This window comes from Gopherus evgoodei, chromosome 7 (assembly GCF_007399415.2).
Source record: "Gopherus evgoodei ecotype Sinaloan lineage chromosome 7, rGopEvg1_v1.p, whole genome shotgun sequence".
Lineage (NCBI taxonomy): Eukaryota > Metazoa > Chordata > Testudines > Testudinidae > Gopherus > Gopherus evgoodei.
Genome location: NC_044328.1, coordinates 42,666,746 through 42,685,946, shown reverse-complemented (window position 1 = coordinate 42,685,946; position 19,201 = coordinate 42,666,746). Strand labels below are relative to the sequence as shown.

Genomic DNA, 19,201 nt, shown 5'->3' with positions numbered 1-19,201 from the left:
GTATAAGACAAAAGAACACTATTCTTATCTCTATTATAATATTTCCTCCACGAGCAATTTACCAAAGAAATGCTTACTGTTGCTTCATGAGCTTTAAAAGAGTATGAAGAAGAAATCACTGGAGCGTGATGATATAGTGCTCAATACAATAGTCTTTCAAATTCCAGCTCAAAACTCCAACACCCTTTAAACTCTGCTCCAGGGAGGTCTAAAGCTGAAATGGTCTGGGTTTTGTTGGTGAGCATTTAGGTATTGGCAAAGCTTTTGGGGGTTGGAAGTGGAGATGCTTCTCATCTATCTCTAATTTTAGATTCAAGTGTGTCAATGCCCCCAAACATATATACTCAAATTCAAATTTGAAGTGATGAATCATGAGCAATGCTGTTCATGTTAACATCACCTCAGACTGTTGAAAGCTTGATGTACTATTTTGCATTATTTCTTTCAGTTTTGGTTTTTGTCCTAGATTTAGCCCTCAAAGTTAACAGATGAATGGAGGGGGACGTAAGAGATTAAGAGTGAAGAGTGAAGCATATCACCTGCCCCAAGCCAGGACTGGGAGGTGATCATTTTTCAGGAACAATAAAATCAGACAAATCATTGAAAGAAAAAACAAGCCATGGAGGTAGCTACATACATTTCTGGGTGCTTGATTCCTCTCTCGTAGGCTAGATCCCTGTAGGCTTTACAGGCCATCAAAATGCTCTCAGTCCCACCAGAGGTCATCTATTTTGAACAGAAGAAACAAATGAAACAAAGTACATTTGCAGAAATGGGGGTGGGAGGGGAAGGAAGGAGTTGAGAGGTTAACATGCCAATGCTCTGAGTGAGGTTCCAGGCCAGAGCGTCATAAGAAAGGCTCAGTTCTACAAGTGAACTGGAAACCAAAGAAAAGATTAAAGTAGCTTTCTAGTGCTTGAGGACCATGACAACACAAAATGTCTATCTAAAACACAAGTTGTCTTCACTCTGAAGACAGGTGGCAGAATAGGTCACTCATTCACAAGTTGGTAGAGATGGTTTTACCACAAATGAAACTACAAAGAGCAATAGGGCACCTGAGTGGTGATTTCTTCGATCACAATACAACAACAACAACAAAAAAAACCCTACAGACTTCTGGTCTTCATAGCACTGCACACCAATGTCACAAAGAGCTTTTTAGAGTGTTTCAGTTATTTACAAAGGAGAAAGAGAGGTGATCATATGGGGGAAAAAAGTGTTTAATACAGATCAGTAATCGTTGTGTAACTACAGCCACCTATATAGTTAATTCTGCCTCCATTAACTTTGGAGCATAGAGGCATAAGTATGAGAGAGAAAAAGCATAGACAAAGCTTTAAAGAGAACATTCCAGGGTGCTCTTGTGGGAAAAACCAACCATTTAATTTTCATATTAGTCATCTTAGACTGTAAGCTATTATTTGCTGACCGCCTGGTGCATACAAAGGTCACTGCTACCCTGGGTCAGGGGTGGCCTAAAGGTTCCAGTTAACTGGGCTAAGGTGAAGGAGGTATTCAATTTGCTTTCGGAGATCTTTATTTTTGGATCATCAGCCCTGCTTGTCAATCCAAGCACCACTAATGGAAGGTAAATCAGAAAAAAAGGTAACAGTCAATGTTTTCATGCCTTAAGATGTATTGCTGGTCTGCTACAAAACCCCAAAAAGCAACATCTGCAAAACTAAGTGGAAGTGCGAATGTGTGACAGTGACTAAAACACATACAGATATCACGAATAAAGGTCACAAACAAAAAAAATCCCCCTGTATTTATTCCTGCTGCTCTTCGTGCCAAGCAGCAACAGCTGCTTCAGGCAGTATCCACACTAGGGATCTGAAGACAAAATGTGCCTTTCATAATTTGCAAAAGCAGCAATCAAAAGGCTTGAGGTAATACAGCTTTAAATTGGGAGGGGGAAACCGCTGTGTTTATTGTTAAGCAAGCAGGTGGTGGCAGGAATATTATAAACATGCTGTTTCATAAGCCATGTCAGCCATTCCCAAATTCTTCTGCAAGCCTCTTAACCCTTTTTTTTTGTGGGGGGGGGGGGGGCACGGAGGGAAGGACGGGGGACTGCTGACACATTTGGAGACCTCCCTACTTAAATGTAGTATTATACTAACAGAATTGTTCCTCTTTATTATTAGTTGGTTGTACTTCAATGAACATGACTTATTAATTGAAACACCTACATTCTGCTACTTATTTACCACAATCTTCCATTTATATTATTAGGTGCTAAGTGGTTTACACTACCAGGTCCTGGTGCTTCGTTGAGGAACTCCCAATCTTGCTTCAGCCTCTCCTTCACCTTCGGCACAACACCCCCACTGACAAACTGAGCAGATACCTATTTGCTGTGAAGTTTAGCTTGTTGCACTCAATATGCCAGGCCGCAGAGTCCTTAAGATTTCTGTCAGCATAGCTATAGTCAGATATGGATATTAAAGGTTTTCTATGATCCTAACTGACATGGCTATACCAGCAGAAGCCCTAGTGTTGATGCAGATATATCAGTGAGAATGTCCTTTTGCCAATATATCTTATTTTGTTTGGGGAACCGTTATAAACTATATCAGCAAACACACTCTTTTGCTGGTATAAGCTGTGCCTCCACTAGGCGGATATGCCAGTATATAGCTATACTGGCAGACTGTTTCTTGTGTACACAAGACCTGAATCATGTCATAGGATCTCTCTTCCTCTACTGTCTGCGGTGAGCTTGGCAACTGGCCAGTGCAGGGTGATTCAGCACCAGCTCACAGCCTTCTTAGATATTTCTCTCTGCTTCCTCCAAAGGAAAGTCAACAGTAACAGAAGTTGTCCAATATGAAAGGATTAAAATCAGACACTGCTTTTGTGTTTTTCCTTCCCTAGTACTCTAGTTTCAGAAACCAGTGCAGAAAAGCACATGCAAAAAAATCAAGAACAGGAGTGTGTTTTGGGAAATGGAGGATAAGAAAGAACAGAATCCCTCCACCTTTTCTAAAATGTGTCATTTGTTTCCTTATGAATTCCCTCAGAACTTCAAAGTACCTCTTTATACATCTGAAGTTAGCGTTTAAAAGTGAAAATTGGTTAAACATCATGAGTTAGATTTTATCTTTGTCTCATTCTCAAGGGAAGAAAAGCTTATGGGTCCTTACAAGTTACTATGACCCACCACCCTAAACATATGCCTCTTCCATTTACTTCTGCATTAAAAAGAAGAAACCCACCTGACCACTATCTTAAGGCCTTTCGCAGAATTGAGGATTCCAGAGTTATTTGTTGACTAGGAAATAAAATCTTTAGAGATGGGAGATAAAGCTGGCAAAAAATTCTCAAGGTTTTCCAGGTTGTACTAGACCCATGAATGATATCAACAAATTGTAGTTTGTTGCTGGGGAAGCATGTACACCAAAATCCAGAGCACAGCTATTCCATGGTGGCAGCATCATACAAGGCCGCTACAAGCCAACCTCCTGTCCCTCCCACTACTTACGCCTCACAAAGTGATCCAGTCTCATCATTGGTAGATAAAACCCCACAGACCCGTAAAAGGGCGAGTCTTAGATAGGTCCACAAGAATGGTGCTCACATTTCACTTTTAAAAGCCGATTTCCAGTGTGAAGCTAGCTACCTGACAAAAGTTCAAAGTACTGGAATTTGGAGAGAATGGTAGAAGGAACAAACATGCCAAGTTTTAGAGAAGATACAGGGGTGACTTATTTTCTTTCCTCTTTCTGCCTCATGTACATTCTTTACGCAAATAACTTAAAGACACAGGCAAAGCTTTAAAGAGAAAAAACACCAGGACTTTATGGTAGCAAAAACATGTGCACACAGAAGTCAGCAAAAGAGCTCCAGGTTGACTGCTTGTCTCCAGCTGAGGACAGGGTGGGCACGTGGAGAAACACGAATGGAGAGAGTTTGATTTTGTTTTTTTAAAAGTGCTCCATTCTCCTCAATGACACTGCACTCAAACCAAGTGTTAGTCTTTAAAATGTCATGGATTTTGCTGACCAACGGGGGGCGGTGGGGAGAGGGAGGAAGGAAATTCATTAACTGAAGTTACATGGAAAAAACCCTCTTCACTGGAATTACAGGGGAAATCCATGAACATTCTCAGAAGGACTTCTACAAAAAGAGAAAGCTTGCCATTGAGAATCCAACCCCGCATCATAGGAGAAAGAAATCCCTAGACTATGCAGTGAACATTACATGATTCAGAACTGATTGTAAGCCTCCATCTGGAGTCTCTTGTTACTGTCCCCTAAAATTAAGGGCCGCAAAAAAGAGAACTGATTAAGAAAAAACTGGAAACATGTTTTCCTGTTAGAAAAGACTAGCCTGAAATATTTCCAGAAAGATGAGCATCATCTTAAAAAGTAATTTGGGGGCGAAAAGGTGAGTTGAAAACTACAAAGGATTAGCAATAGTAGTATTTAAACATCAGGGGAACAGTTTTAGGAATGTGTCCAGAATGAAGGCAACTCCCATAAATAATGGAAGTTGTGCATCTAATTTAACATTCACTACACTGATAATTTACTCAATTTTGTTTTTACACTTGTCCAAAGCATCAGTATCATTGAAAGTGCTGCAAGTAGTCATACATGATTAGAACTGGATTTCTCTCAGGATTTCTTATTTCTTAGAGTAACAACGAAATCAATTTGACCACAGTGGAAAGCAGTTACAGAAATAAAAACTTTTTCCTATATATTCCCCAGCCACTGAATTTTTACTATGTTCATCCAACATGCTCCACCTGAGGGGGCATCACTGAAATTGTATTAGCAGTCCCAATTCCCAACTTCTGATTAGTAACAACAGTGGTCACCTCATCCAGAGCGAAAGAAACCAGACAGTAATGTCTCCAGACATGGCCAGACTATATGTCTCAAAAACAGCAATTATGGCCAACAATTTCAGGAGCAAATGTATATTTTAAACTACAAGACTGTAGGTAGAATAAAAGTTAATCAGAGACTTTATACATTAAAAAGGGACAACAACTTTCAGACTACTCAAGTTTGTTTAAAAAAAATAATAATCACAGAAGTAGATTCAAGCACAACAGCTGTTGATGGTCTGCCTCATTTTGTTGCCTCAGACCCCGCCTCAAATATTTCTCTTTTAAAGTTTGAAAGAGCCACACAGAGGGAAAGCTGACTGCCCCATACAAGGTCAGTAGTGTCAAATACATGAAGAAACAACATGAAGGCACAGACAAAAATGCTTTTTCCTGGCCCTTCAGAGACAGTGATCTTAGGTGTTAATCTGAACAACAGAAGGTGGGGGGAAAACATGCAAGTCTGAAAAGTCTTCGAAGAAATATTCCTTTAACTGATTGGCACAACTCTCTGGAATGACTATTTGAGCCATCAGAAATCTTGATGAAATATTTAGGTACAAAACCTTACCTAGAAGGTACTGTTCTGAAATTATGACCCACTTCTGACCCTTTGAGACAGTCTGTCACACTATGTGCTCAAAACAACATCTGGCCTCCACATCACCTCTCCGGGGCCTTCCTTTAGCTCTGTGACACTTCCCCAGGATCGTGAGGCACCAAGGGGTCCCTCAGTCACAAACTGCTAGTTCCATTTTTGAAATCTGCTGTTTCAAAGCACCTGTCTTGTACATTGGGGGAACTCAATACCTGCAAGGCTAGTTTCAGAAAGTTAATTACAGGGTGAGGTCAATTTTATTAGTTACTGGCTAACCCCTTCAACTCTTCCACTGGCCTTGCATATTGGGTAACTGTCCAACGAGGCAGTATGTAATTTCCACACCAAATTTAACACTTCCCTGAGTGCTCTGCTTAGGCTTCTGCTTGAACCTCAGCAGGACTTATGTCTTATACCCCAATTTGCAGAGCTTCAGGGCACGCTGCAAGGCCCATTTAATTACTCAGGCTTTAGTGAAGAGGGAAGGACATGTGCTGGTCTTTTTATTAGGGGGTATTTGAGGGGCTTAATGTCATTTTTATAATTTATTTTCTAGTTACGAAGAGAGAAGCATCTGGTGTACCTTATATGTGACTTGTATTTTCATTTACATAATAGCATTTAGACCAAAAGCTAGACACTTCTTAAAGCTATCATGAACAATTAAAAAACAAAACAAAAACCTAACCATTTTAGGTGTTGACATTTTGTGAGTGAAGTTCTCCAAATGTGAGAGAAGTTTGCAAAATTCTGCTAAGTACATGACAACTATTAAATTAGAGACCAATTAAAACCACAATTGTAGAGGGACATTGGTGTGATCCAAGCTACCCTCTTGAACATTTAGTCAATGTTCTATGCAACTACAAGTCAGTATTGATAAGAGGTGGGGGGTAAATGTCTTTCAGACACAAAGATTAAAAAAAAAAAAAAGAACACTTTCAATTGGCCATATAGTATACCAGCACAGTCACCAGCAGCAATTATGTGGCAGGTTCTAACAAATTAATTTATGATTTGCCACCAGTACCTTGCCCACAATAGAATAAGTTCTCTACAACTTACAAACACCGCCAACTTCTGACTTGTATTGCAGTAGTGCCAAGAGACATCAATTATTGACTAGATGCCACTGTGCTCGGCACTGCACAAACACAAATGAATAAATAAACAAACAAAACAAACAAACAGTCCCTGCCCTGAGAAGCTTACAATCTAACTTTGAGACAAGAGGCGCATAAGAAAATATATGCTGTATTTTTATGGAAAGGATCCATTTGTTAATACAACAAAAAGTATGAATGTTTAGAAAGTATGAAATGAGGGACATGGACTAAAACTTGTTTTGCAAGTAACTAATTCAGTCAATGCTTTCGAATTGTTAATTTCAGTGCCTGTGAGTTTCAAAACCATGCAAGCTAACCTGTTCAGACAGCTTACAAGTTGGGACAAGGACAATATGTACCACACCCTATTGATCAAAGCTATTTAATACCCTCGACTGCTTCTTAGTGGTCTCCAAGCCAACCAGTCGGAATTGTTTGCAATCCTAGTTTTGGCCTGCTGATAGATTTCTAGATTAGAGCAAAATTAAAGAAAACCTACCCGCCCTGAAACACACCACCCCAAGCCAGTTACATTTTAGAGTCGGTTGTGTCCCTTCCCCCATCTAAGGCCTGGTCTACGCTTACAATGTTTTGCCAGTATAGCAATGTCAGAAGACATATGCCCATTAAGACAGTTATGTGGCTATGCCAGAGTAACTTCCCTCTTTCAGGGAACTGGTATAAAACTGTGCTGATGAAAGAATTTGCTGATATAGCTACACTGGAAAAGCCTCCTAATGGAGACTCAGTTTATACTGGCAGAATTCTTTTTAGTGTAGAAAAAGCCTAACACGATATACAGGAATAATCTTAGCACAGCTAGTAGAAAAGGAAGTGTGCAGAGTCAAATTAGGAAAGTTCATATGTTTAAGGGGGGCTCTGATTTAGCTTCTAGATTACTTACTACTCCACAGGAATTAGGTCCCCCATTGAAGAGTGTGCAGGCCATCCTCACCACTTCCGCTTCCATCTTCCTCAGGCCTGGGAATACATCTGGATGAAGGGGATTACTCCATGCAAACTCCTCATAAACCTTCAGAAAGAAAGGAGCAAGTCTGTCTTACACTGATATACTGCAGAACAAGATCTGGGTTATTGTTTAACAAGTTCTGCAACGGGAATAATCAAAGGTGGCAATACAGACAGCATTACAAGTGAGCTAATTCAATGAGCTGTTTTCAGCCACAGTAGCAAGGAGCATCAGCAGCAGCAAGTCTTAGGCAACCCAAAGCAGTGTTGTGCAGACTTTAGATGTAGTAGGAGTTTCTACAAGTAACTGAAGCTACAGATGTGATGGAGACACTCACACGGTCTACCCACTGTGGTTAACTCCAGAATTGCCCTAGGGCACATCTGGCCTGTGGTATGATTATGCAACAATGACATGAGGAATGGCCTATTTCAATAACAAATGTTGTTTAAATAAGTTATAAAGGTGCAAATACACCTGTTCTCAGCTTACCCCTATTTAAAGAAAACAAATGGCTGCTTTACAAGATGAACTTTTACAAGTACCAGCTTTTATTCTTAAAAAAAAAAATGAGCAACTAAAATTCTCATTAGTACAAGAAATAGTTGATACATTTGTTTGAATAATTAACTTTAGAACGAGATCTACAACAGTAACAGACAAGTTTGTGGCCACAGGAGAATTCTGGAGTAACTATAGGCAAATGGTTCAGCTGGGAAAACAAACTCTTAGAAGCAGTAAGACCAGGGCCAGCTCCAGGTCACAGAGCGCCAAGTGCGTGCTTGGGGCAGCACACCGCCGGGGGGGCGCTCTGCCGGTTGTCGGGAGGGCGGCAGGCGGCTCCGGTGGACCTCCCACAGGCGTGCCTACGGAGCATCCGCTGGTCCCACGGCTCCAGCGGGAGATTCCCCGGAGCCACGGGACCACCAGAACCCTCCGCAGGGAAGCCTGCAGGAGGTCCACCAAAGCTGCGGGACCAGCGAGCGGCAGACCGCCTCCCGCGGCGTGCCGCCATGCTTGGGGCGGCGAAACTGCTAGAGCCGGCCCTGAGTGAGACTGTCCACCTGATATGCATCAAAAGTGTTCTCAAAAGCTACCACTTAATACCAAAGTATTTTGCAACCATAGCTTTACATGACAAGCAAAAGCTAGTGCAGACCTGATTCTGCTGTCCACTCGCCAGAACCAATTCTACTGAAGTCAGTGACAGCATGATCAGCCAAAATACAGAACAAGTGTCCACCTATCTAGAACCAAAGAATTTAGCAAGATTTCCTGAAGAAAAGCTGTGATGGGGTTTATATATTCAAGCACCTGAAAGCAAGGAAAATTAACAGGAAATAGGAATCAAACACTGAGTTAAGTATCCAAATGGAGCTCATTTCAGTTACTAAAAAGGCTACCTCCAGAAGAAGGCTGACTAAGGGAAGGACGTTCTTTCTTCCTGGGAGAATAATTTCTGATCTAGGCAACTAAACAGGTCTTTGGGCGGTTTAGAACTCTTTCAATCTTCCCAAGGAGAGAAGTTCCTGGCTATGACACAACAGGAACTTGGATGAAGCAAGCCAGCCTTCTGATTTTACTACCATCTGAATATTGCCTGCATTACACAGTTTGTTACAAGCGTTCATTTGCCTTAGCTGCGCGGCCCAGCTCAACAGGCTGTCCCAGTCAGAACTTCCACAGAAGCCTAGTCCTGGAATAGGTAGCTGCAGGCCAGATTCAAGGTGCAGTCAGTCAGTGTCAGTTTACCCATTCCCTTGTAATTTGTTACTTGCTTTGTCATTCCAAATGTTTTACCCAATCTGTTCTTGAATATCTACAGTGACAGTCCTTTGACAGCCACAGCCTTTGGACATCTATTCCATGACACACGTTTCGCTATGACTCTCCTTCCTTCAGCCATATCTATCCCAATCTTTTCCTTTAGCTTCAGACCAATGTTCTTTGTTCTACCATCTTGCAAGACAAGATAAATAGGAATTATAAATAGGGAATGAAGGTGTTTATGGATATTCATCCCACAAATGTATGTGTGTGAATCACACATAAATTATACCTCTTGAACACTTATTTACCTTCACTAGCAGGTGAGTGAGTTTCTCTTCCCCGCTGTATACTGTCCCAGAGACTTTCCCATCCTCCCAATGTACTTTACCTGAAAAATAAGAAGCATAAACACCATACGTTTGCATAAGCAGCCATCCTGATATGAAAGCTACCCAAAAGTGCACAAAATAGCATCTATCCTAGTAGCAATGCATATCACAAGTGTGATCCTCTCAGTTACTGATTAGCACTAACAATTCCCTCCATACTACCATTAAAATAGCTCAGAATTACATGAGGAAACTCACCTTTTTAAAATCATGGCAAAGAAAGTAACTTAACTGGAGTACCTGAGGGTACGTCTACATTACCCGCCAATCCGGCGGGTAGCGATCGATCTATTGGGGATCAATTTATTTTGTGTAGTGCAGACGCGATAAATCGATCTCCGATCGCTCTCCCATCGACTGCTGAACTCCAGCTCAGTGAGAGATGGAAGCAAAGTTGATGGGGGAGTGGCAGTCGTCAATCCCGCGCCACGAGGACATGAAGTAAGTGATTCTAAGTTGATCTAAGATACGTCAGCTTCAGCTATGCTATTCTCATAGCTGAAGTTGTGTATCTTAGATCGATCCCCACCCCTAGTGTAGACCAGGCCTGACTGACTAACCACTTCTAAGAATTGGCAAGCCCTATGTATGATTGTCTATTACGGGCTCATAATGTAAAAGAGCTTTGAAAAAAAAGCTGTGATTAGTATGTTACTTCCAGACTATACTTGGGCAGAAGCATTCAGAATGTAAAATGCTAAACCCTTCCTCCAGCTTATTTCCTGCTTCCCTGGCATCAGGATGATTAGAACAAACAACATTTCATAGCAGTACATTAGAAGCCATAAGTGTTCCGTCACATTTTACTGAATGCAATGGCTATAAAATATGCAATAGTTGAGCAATGTGCAACTACAACAGAGTATATGTAGTAAATGTAAACAACTTTGCAATAATTCCCATTCAAGTTCCAAAAACTTGTCCATACTGCTGGATTCTATTCACTGATGGTGGTAACTACACCAAAAGAACATTCAGCAATGTTACAAGATACTTGAAAAACAGTTCAAACCAATCTGTACTGCTAAAATATGCAATGCAAACTCCAGCAACTTTTTTCACCTAAAAATGCATGCAAATTACTGCAACTTCAGAACATAGCAGGTATGTCTGGCAGTACTAGGGCTGCGCCCTTACCAATAAGCACCTCCACATGTTATCCAGCATCCAACTGGGTAACCCTCTATCACTAAAACAAAGCTGTAACGCAAATACACCATTTCAGGGAATGTTTTCAATAGGATTTGGTTCCCCACTTTACCCAATACCATCTTCCTTTTAAAACCCTAAAAAAAGAAAAGTTCCTCTTCCACTTGGAAGGGGTAACTTTCATAACTCAGGGAGTGTCAACTTCACTTGCATACACAGGACTCAGGACCAAGGCTCCCCCCAAATAGCTTTTGGAGAAAAGAGAAGTAAACAATAAAGGTAAAAACAGACTGGGGTGGGGGGAGAACTGTAGTAGTAGGATTTTATGTTTGTATTAATATAATTTAGAATGAAGGATAAAGAAGAATAATGTTGCATGTATTAAATGTATTGGTGAATGATTTGATCATATTCAAAAAGGGTGGCTGGCAGGATAACAGGAAGGAAAGCCTAATGGACCATTGGTAGAGATATATCAGCCAGAATCTGTGTCTGGACTGATTTCAAGGCAGTGACAGACCTTTGAGGGTCACCAATTTGTTGTAGGTTTAGCATTTTGAAATAAGTAAAAGAATGCCATGATTGTTTTTCTTCTGCATTGCAATTCGATGTTCCTGTTCAAAATGTTCTGTGTAAATTAATTCTGTTTTGTGTGTGAATGAGGAATGTGTGTGTTAAGAGATAAGTGTGAAGGCCATCACTGAACCAGATGTATGAGGGAGGAATCAGAGACAGATGCAAGGGCGCCAGGAGGCTGCAACACGCCTCTATTGAAATGTCAGAGGAGGGCAGATTGACAACTCTAAAGATGAGACAAGCACCTATCAATGGGGAAGAGATAGCTGTGATAAAGAACAAGAAGGACAATTTAGGAAAACAAGCACTTGTCAAACAACAGTTGATTACAGCATGATGGAGCAAAACTCATTGGCCCCAGAGAAGGAAAATCACTATATAAACAGGGTGCTTTGCCATGAAACTTTAGGTTTGTCCTGCCAAGACTTCCCAGGAGCATCATGTCATGACCAATGGAACCTGGCTCCTCCCTACTGGTAATCAACCTAGCTGGCCACTAGGTTGATCGGACTGGTAACTAAAACATCAACTGGCAGGACAGTGTGCGTGGTGTGTGTGTGTCTGAAAAGCTTATGCTAATTGTTGCATCTTCAATAAATGCAGTGTGTTGCCTTCTCCCCTAAAAAAAATTGCGTGAGCTTTGTATAAGCATAACAGCACCTTCGAGGGTGTCTGAGGAAAAAAGCATTTTGAAAATAGAAAATTGAGAACACAGAAAACAGACATAGAAAAAGAGGACACAGTAAGCTCTAGAAAAGTTTGGAGAATAGGAAAATAGTAAGATTGATTTTACTGAAGTTTTCCTACATGCAATATTGTTTATTTCAGATTTAGCGGTGCCAAACCATTTTGAGGAGAAAATCCCAACGCCAGGAATAGTACAATATTAGCCAGTCCTCCTAACCAGATTCTTTTGGAAGCTGTAATCCCCCACCTCCCTACATTTTCTGATTAGAACATGGCAGATACATTAACTAGAGTAGAGATTTCAGACGACAGAAGCAACTCAACAGTGAAGTTTCAGATGCTATCTACGTGGAACCAAGCCAAGGAAACACTATGGCACATAAACTACAAGTCACAGTGACAGAGATAAGCGAGAAATTCCATGTAAGCAATGTTTTGTACTTTGCTTGTTGCTTTACAAAACAAACAAACCATGGTTCTGGCAAAAGCTTAGCATTTGGTTAATTGCTCTAAGCATATTCAGACCTGACTCCAAAATATTTTCCAAGTTACAAGTGTCAATCAAGAAGAAACTGTCTGGCTTTTCCGGGCCAAAGACTTTGTGTTAGGACACTGCACCAGTATAAAAAGAGACCTCACTATTTCAATCGGGGCAGTTAAAGTGTTTTCCCCCTCATTGCATGCTCACTGATTTGCTGCGGTGGGGTTGCTCATTAGAGAAGGACTGCTGCAGCTGATTTATTTCCCTTAGGATTAGAGTTGGAGGAGAAAGGAAGAAAGTGCATTGATGCATCTGTTTTGGAAAAAAACTCCCAAGAAGAGTAGTGGTCAGGCAACCAGGAGACTATCCTTTCCTCCTTACTGTGACAGACTGGTCAGTGAAACAGAATAAAGACTTTCCAATTACCTTTGTAACCATTACCCTCAAACCCAGATTGTCTGCATTATATATCACTACCATGATGGAACAGAATTACTTTTCCATTACCTTCAGCATTAGAACACTGGGCACCTGAGTTTTGTTATGGGATTCCTAAGTATTAATTAATAACTGTAGTTAACTAGAAACATGAGGACTGGTATTAGTCATTTACAGGACAGCATCAATTAACATTGGATGAACACCAAGAAAAATATTTAAGCTGAAACTATTTATAGCAGTCACCAGAGTCCATGTTATCTTATAGGTGTGTAAACATATAGCATAATTCTAACATATAAGGCCTATGAAGTAGACCTGCATACATAGGCGCCAACTCTGTGGGTGCTTAGGGGCTGGAGCACCCCTGGAAAAAAAAAAAGAGGGTGCTCAGCCCCCACGATCAGCTCCTCCCCTACCCTCTCAGCGCCTCCCACCTGCTGCGGATCAGCTGTTCAACAGCATGCAGAAGGCACTGGGGGGGGGGGAAGGGAGATGAGGTGGAGCAAGGGTAGGACATGCTCAGGGGAGGGATTGGGAAGAGGAAGGGCAGGGATGGGTGCTTGTGGTAAGGGGTGGAGTAAGGGTGTGGCCTGGGGGGGAGGGTCAAGCACCCCCCCGCAATTCAGAAAAACAGTGCCTCTGCCTGCATATATACACCAGTATATGCTCACTGTCATACCCATAGAGCTGTACTCCTTCATCTTCTCTAGTAGGACAGGTTGGCTCATGCCTTGCGCAGGCAATGCTTTGATATAACCCTTTCCATCATTTAGGAAGCGTAAACCAGAGGCTACATCATCCAAGGCCTTGTTAAACTGCTTCTGTATCTAAAAAGAAAATGAAATGCCTTCAACAATAGGCTGCACACGTTTTATGGTACACAGAACATTCAGTGCTAATACCTGGAACAGTGAGCTCAACACTGTGAACTGTGTTAACTTCTTAAACTGATACTGTCAAATATCGTGCATGCTCATTTCATCCTCTAATGCCTATTTAGAATCTTGAAAATAATTCTGTTTGTCAAATATAGCAAAGCAAGATATTGGGCTCCCCTCCACCCCAGCCTTTTTATGGTGTTCAAGACCATGACAATATAAACAGCTGATTTTATACCAGTTACAGTTTCAAGATGGATTACTTTATGGACCATCTCGCTTCAGAAATCAGATATACGTTTAGAAACTCTGAAAATATGTTGCCCAATAATGTAATACAATGAAAGAACACACAGATAAGATTAGGACACTTTCACTTCTCCCCCAATCTACAGTTTGAAGGCCCAGATCTGCCCTCACAGCAGCACAGATCTCTCTCCCAAAAGCATTATCTAATACAGCTGTTGAGATATCATCAGTAACAGAGACTTCTGAACATTGGAATACCTGGACATATAGGCCTCCTGTAAGCAACATGATAGGCTTGTGTGTCAGACTCTACTCATCAGTGGATGCACTAGGCAAATGAGACACTAAACCAATTCTTTGCAATGGGCCAACATCACAGTAGCACTATCCTGAAAATGTGGGTCATGTAAAAATAAGGAACAGTTGTAGGGAGCCCACGACTACTTTGCCAGTAAGCAAGGAACGGACATAAATGGAATATAATATTGAGTTATGAATTCATCTGCCACAGCTCACTGGTTATGACAACCAGGTCAAACGATGGAATGTATTGGTCAGGACATCAGCATGAGCACATCAACCCTTTTAAAAGGGGAGATACCTGTAGCTTATAAGAGCTGGATAAGAGCTTTTAAAACTAGTTCCATGTATCAGTAATAATGCCAAAAGAAGATCTGGGAGAGAAAGCATTCTTTATCATGCTAAGCCAGTGGTTTTCAACCTGTGGCCCCAGCCCCCTGAGGTTTTGCAGACTATGTTTAAGATTTCCCAAAGAGGTCCACACCTCCATTCAAAAAAAAAAATGTTAGGGGTCTGCAAATGAAAAAAAAAAAAAAGGTTGAAAACCACTGTGCTAAACCATTCATCTGTTGCATCAAAAGACAAACTTAAGATAAACTTGGCCCCTGAATCCTTCATTTTATTTAGTCTATCTATTGTGACTGATGTCCTCAGGGCAGGGACTGTATCTCGTACGTCACCAAACACAGTATTGTCATTACCAAACGCATTTTAAAAGAAGTTATATCCTTCCTGATGCTAAGAATTCATGACAATTGCTGAATCTTGCAGTAAATAGGTTTGTTTCAGTAAAAAACACTCCATTGTATTTCTTGTTTTAATGATTACATAGCTTCTGCTCTCTTAAGAGGAGAGTCCAAGCTATTCCTAACACAGATAGGAGTTTTAAACCAAAGGCAAGGAAAATAACCTCTTCATCTTGCATAACACAAGATTCAGTTACCACATTCATGTGGAGGACACAAACAGAATGGCAAGTTAGGCAGAAAAATAACCCAGAGTAAACTCTGTGGCCTTCACCCACCACCTAAGGCTATTTTTAGAAAGCCTGGTAATATACAGAAAGGAGCTGGGGAAACTCAGCCACTTGGTATTACTGGCAATGAAAATGTCATCTCCCTTTTCTGAGGCCAATACTGCTACAGAAAGATTACTTGGACTGTAAGCTCTTTGGGGCAGGGACTTCATGTTTATCCAGCGCCTAGCACAAAGGTCTCCTGAGCGTTATTGCAATACAAATAGGACAGACAGATACAGTTGGCTGAATGTTAAGGAAAGCTGTTCAGATACTTACTATGGTGCCAACAAACGGCAGTTTTCTTAGAGTTTTAAAGAACCATTTTTTACTTCGTGATGTTAAACCTGAGATAAACAAGAAACAAAAATCAAAATTGAGCAACTTGCTCTGAACTAATAAACCAAAAAAAAACCCTAGAGTTTAGTATTGCTGATATATGGCAAGAATTCTTGGCTAAATGAAACAATGAAGAAGGGATTGAGGTGCAGAGATGTAACACACTGGAGAATGAAATTCAAACCTGACTCAGATTACATGCAAAGGTGATTTAAGAGCCTTGTTTAGTCATTAGTAGGCATTTGTCTAACTCACCATATATATATATATTCTTGCATTATTTGGCATTCTGGACAGGAAAGCTGTAAGAGGAATACCAAAGGTGAAATTCTGGCTCTATTAAAATCAATTGGAGTTTCTCTCTGGACTTCAGTGGAGTCATAATTTCACCTCAGGTGTCCAGCATGTCTTGGGTGAGACAGGAGGAGAACAAAACATGAATAGCACCAGCCTGCATCACCTGTCTGCAGAGTTCTAAATGGGTGGGGGGGGAGGGCCAGGGGAATGACCTCACTTCTATGAGGACCACTATTCAGAAGAGAAGGAAGTAGATGCTAATTGAAAGCATTTTTCCATTTCATATGTAGAATATTATTGGCCAGTGATTGCACTCTGACAACACAATCTCTGCTTTTTGTTGCAAATGGTCACAGCAAGTGGCCAGGTACCAAGAGAATACTGGACATGTGTTCTGGTTAAACTACTATCTCCTTTTTGGTGTGGACAAAGTCACCCGATTTGTGCCACACATATCCAATTTTCCATCTGGGTTATGTAGAAATCTCACTGAAATCCAGATTCTGCTTCTGACCTTTGCTGGAGAAGCAATGATAGAGTTAGCTATGCTCAATACCATCTTTGGAAAACAGTCTCTCGACAGCTATCAGGATTTAATCCAGCAGAAGGATGCCACAGATCCTTTAGCCACCGAGAAGTGACTTAAGGTTAGATCAGAGGAATTAAAGACACCATACTTTATATACACTTAGGTAAACATTGGCAACACAAGATAACACTTTCATGAAGAAACATTTGAAACTATCTTAAAATCTCGCTCTAGAGACTTCACAATCTTTATCTTTGAGTTGGTCTACAAGGGGGGAAGGGAGGGCGAAAAAAATCGATCTAAGATACGCAACTTAGTTTGACTCACCTGGCCATCCTCACAGCGGCAAGTAGACTGCCGCGGCTCCCCCGTCAACTCCGCTTACTCCTCCTACCTAAGTGGAGTATGGGCATCGATTTGGGGATCGATTTATCACGTCTTGTCTAGTTGCAATAAATTGATCCCCGATAGATCGATTACTACCCGCCGATCCGGCGGGTAATGTAGACGTGGCCTTTCATACTAGTGGGACTCCTTTACTTTGCTTCTTTTCTTCATACTATCTATCTTGCAATCTTGAGACACCAACAGGAGAATACAAACTCAGCTAACTTTAGCACTAATGTTCTGTAGTAAATACTTAATAGCTTAGACTTTGGAAAGAATTTGTATTACATGCATTGTTGATGATCTGCTGTTTGTTTTTTCCTAGGAATGCAAGTTTCTTCAATTTTTACTGTATACTTACATAACATTCAGGATGTTTAATCTAAGATTTCCCAACACTATGATAATATTTAAAAACAAATTATATTAAAAATAAACTCAGGTACTAGTACTGTTCTAGCTTGAAATACAGAGCCAAGAAATCTTCTGCTTATTCCTGCTAAAAAGAGTGTTTTTAACTATTCAATGTACTTTTCCCTCCCCTGGGAAACTGTGGGAGAAGCATAAAATTAAACATCAAATTAATATGCTGTTACTCCTAATAACAGCCACTAGAAACTACTACATACTCCTATGGGACTCATAGGGCACTACGACCCCTCTTTCAGATAGGTCCAGTGATCTTTATCACCACCTTGCCACAATAAAGAAGAATGCACGGCAATAGACCAAGAGAGCCCACTTAATTTTTACAGTTCAAACAAGGAAAAAGGCTCAGAAGAGATGAAAACATGTGGGTATGTACCTTAAATAACTGACTCTCAGACAGTAAATGTGTATGATTAATGGAAAGGAAAGGCTGCCCCCTTCTTCAGCCCAAGATGTGTTCCGGACAATCCTCCACACCTGATGCTTTGCTATTGTGTCATGATTTCCCCATCATGACCCTCACCAGAGACACCTTTGAGTTCTGTGCTATTTCTGACTTTTGATCCACAGGAGTGACCAGCAAATGAGTGTTTAACCAGCAGTCCAATGGGAGGGGAGGAGCAGGGCAACTTTTCTGTATCACACTGGCACACTCTAGACTGTCGTCCACCACTCCCTAATACGGAATGGTTTAGCTACTGAAACTTTGCCACATCTTGACCTTAATATGATAACCAGAGATTTTACTGGTACACTCTGGGTTACGTCAGAAGCCTGTTTATAATGTTGTAATGCATGGCCAAAAAGGGTTAAACATCCTACAGGATGAAGAACTTACATTCAACCCTTAAAGACATATGGGGAGATAATGTTTGTGTTTTAGTGTATTTCAATAAATATGGGTAGTGGTCAACAATGTAATCAACAGACCCTGTATGCTGTATTCTGATAATTCAGAGATCAAAAGAACATCCTAGCATTTAAATGAATTGTAAACATGGGAGATCACTGTATGCATCTCTTTGAAAAGTATACCAAATCATCTGTGAATGGTGGAGAAACAGATCATTGTCTTATGTTAACCTGTGAAAATAATTAACAATGATTCTTAGGAAATGGGGGCCTATTGCTCCCCGAGGGACTCCAACTCTGTCAAAGAAGGCCTGAAATTGTATAAAAAATCCTTGGGTCCCAATCCTTTTTATCTCAGATCTGCTTAAGCTTCAGGGGAAGTTTGAGTTGCAAGACTGAGGTCCCAGTTCAGCTGGAAACACCTTGAATATAATATTGGACATTGGACTACAGACAGTCCTCGACTATATGAGGAACGGCACTTATGACATTTCTTAATTGACACCCTGATTCAACTTACGACAACTGGTTTCAACTTTACGACGCTCGGCCCCACAATGAAGTGCATTGTGGTTCCGAGTTACGACATTCTGATGTACGACGCAATTTTCAGGAACCCATTGTGCCGTAAAGTCCGAGGACTGCCCACATAACCTATGGACTAAATTTTAAAAGAACTCTGTGCAATTACAAAGCTCAACATCTCTGCTATGTATCTGAACCTCAAAAATTAGACTCATGTCTGTATGTATATTGATCTTTTAATCATACTCTCTCTCCTTCCCTTTTTAATAAATTTTAGTTTAGTTAATAATAATTAACTGTTAGCATGTATTTGGGTAAGATCTGGAATATTAATTAACCTGGGAGGTAATGTGTCTGATCCTTTGGGACTAGTAGAATCTTTTCTTTTATATGA

The 19,201-nt window shown here is 40.8% G+C and overlaps 1 protein-coding gene across 5 annotated transcripts in view; it reads right to left on the bottom strand.

Annotated features, from left to right (window-relative positions):
• The window catches only part of SGPL1 (sphingosine-1-phosphate lyase 1), a 69,063-nt gene that overhangs the window by 9,555 nt on the left and 40,307 nt on the right, over positions 1-19,201 (bottom strand). For all 5 annotated transcript variants that reach the window (XM_030569973.1, XM_030569972.1, XM_030569975.1 and 2 more), the window contains 5 exons: positions 15,729-15,796; positions 13,687-13,834; positions 9,593-9,672; positions 7,449-7,577; positions 638-726 (listed from right to left, as the gene is read on the bottom strand). In XM_030569973.1, coding sequence (XP_030425833.1) covers positions 638-726; positions 7,449-7,577; positions 9,593-9,672; positions 13,687-13,834; positions 15,729-15,796 — 514 coding nt within the window. The remainder of the gene's footprint in view (positions 1-637; positions 727-7,448; positions 7,578-9,592; positions 9,673-13,686; positions 13,835-15,728; positions 15,797-19,201) is intronic.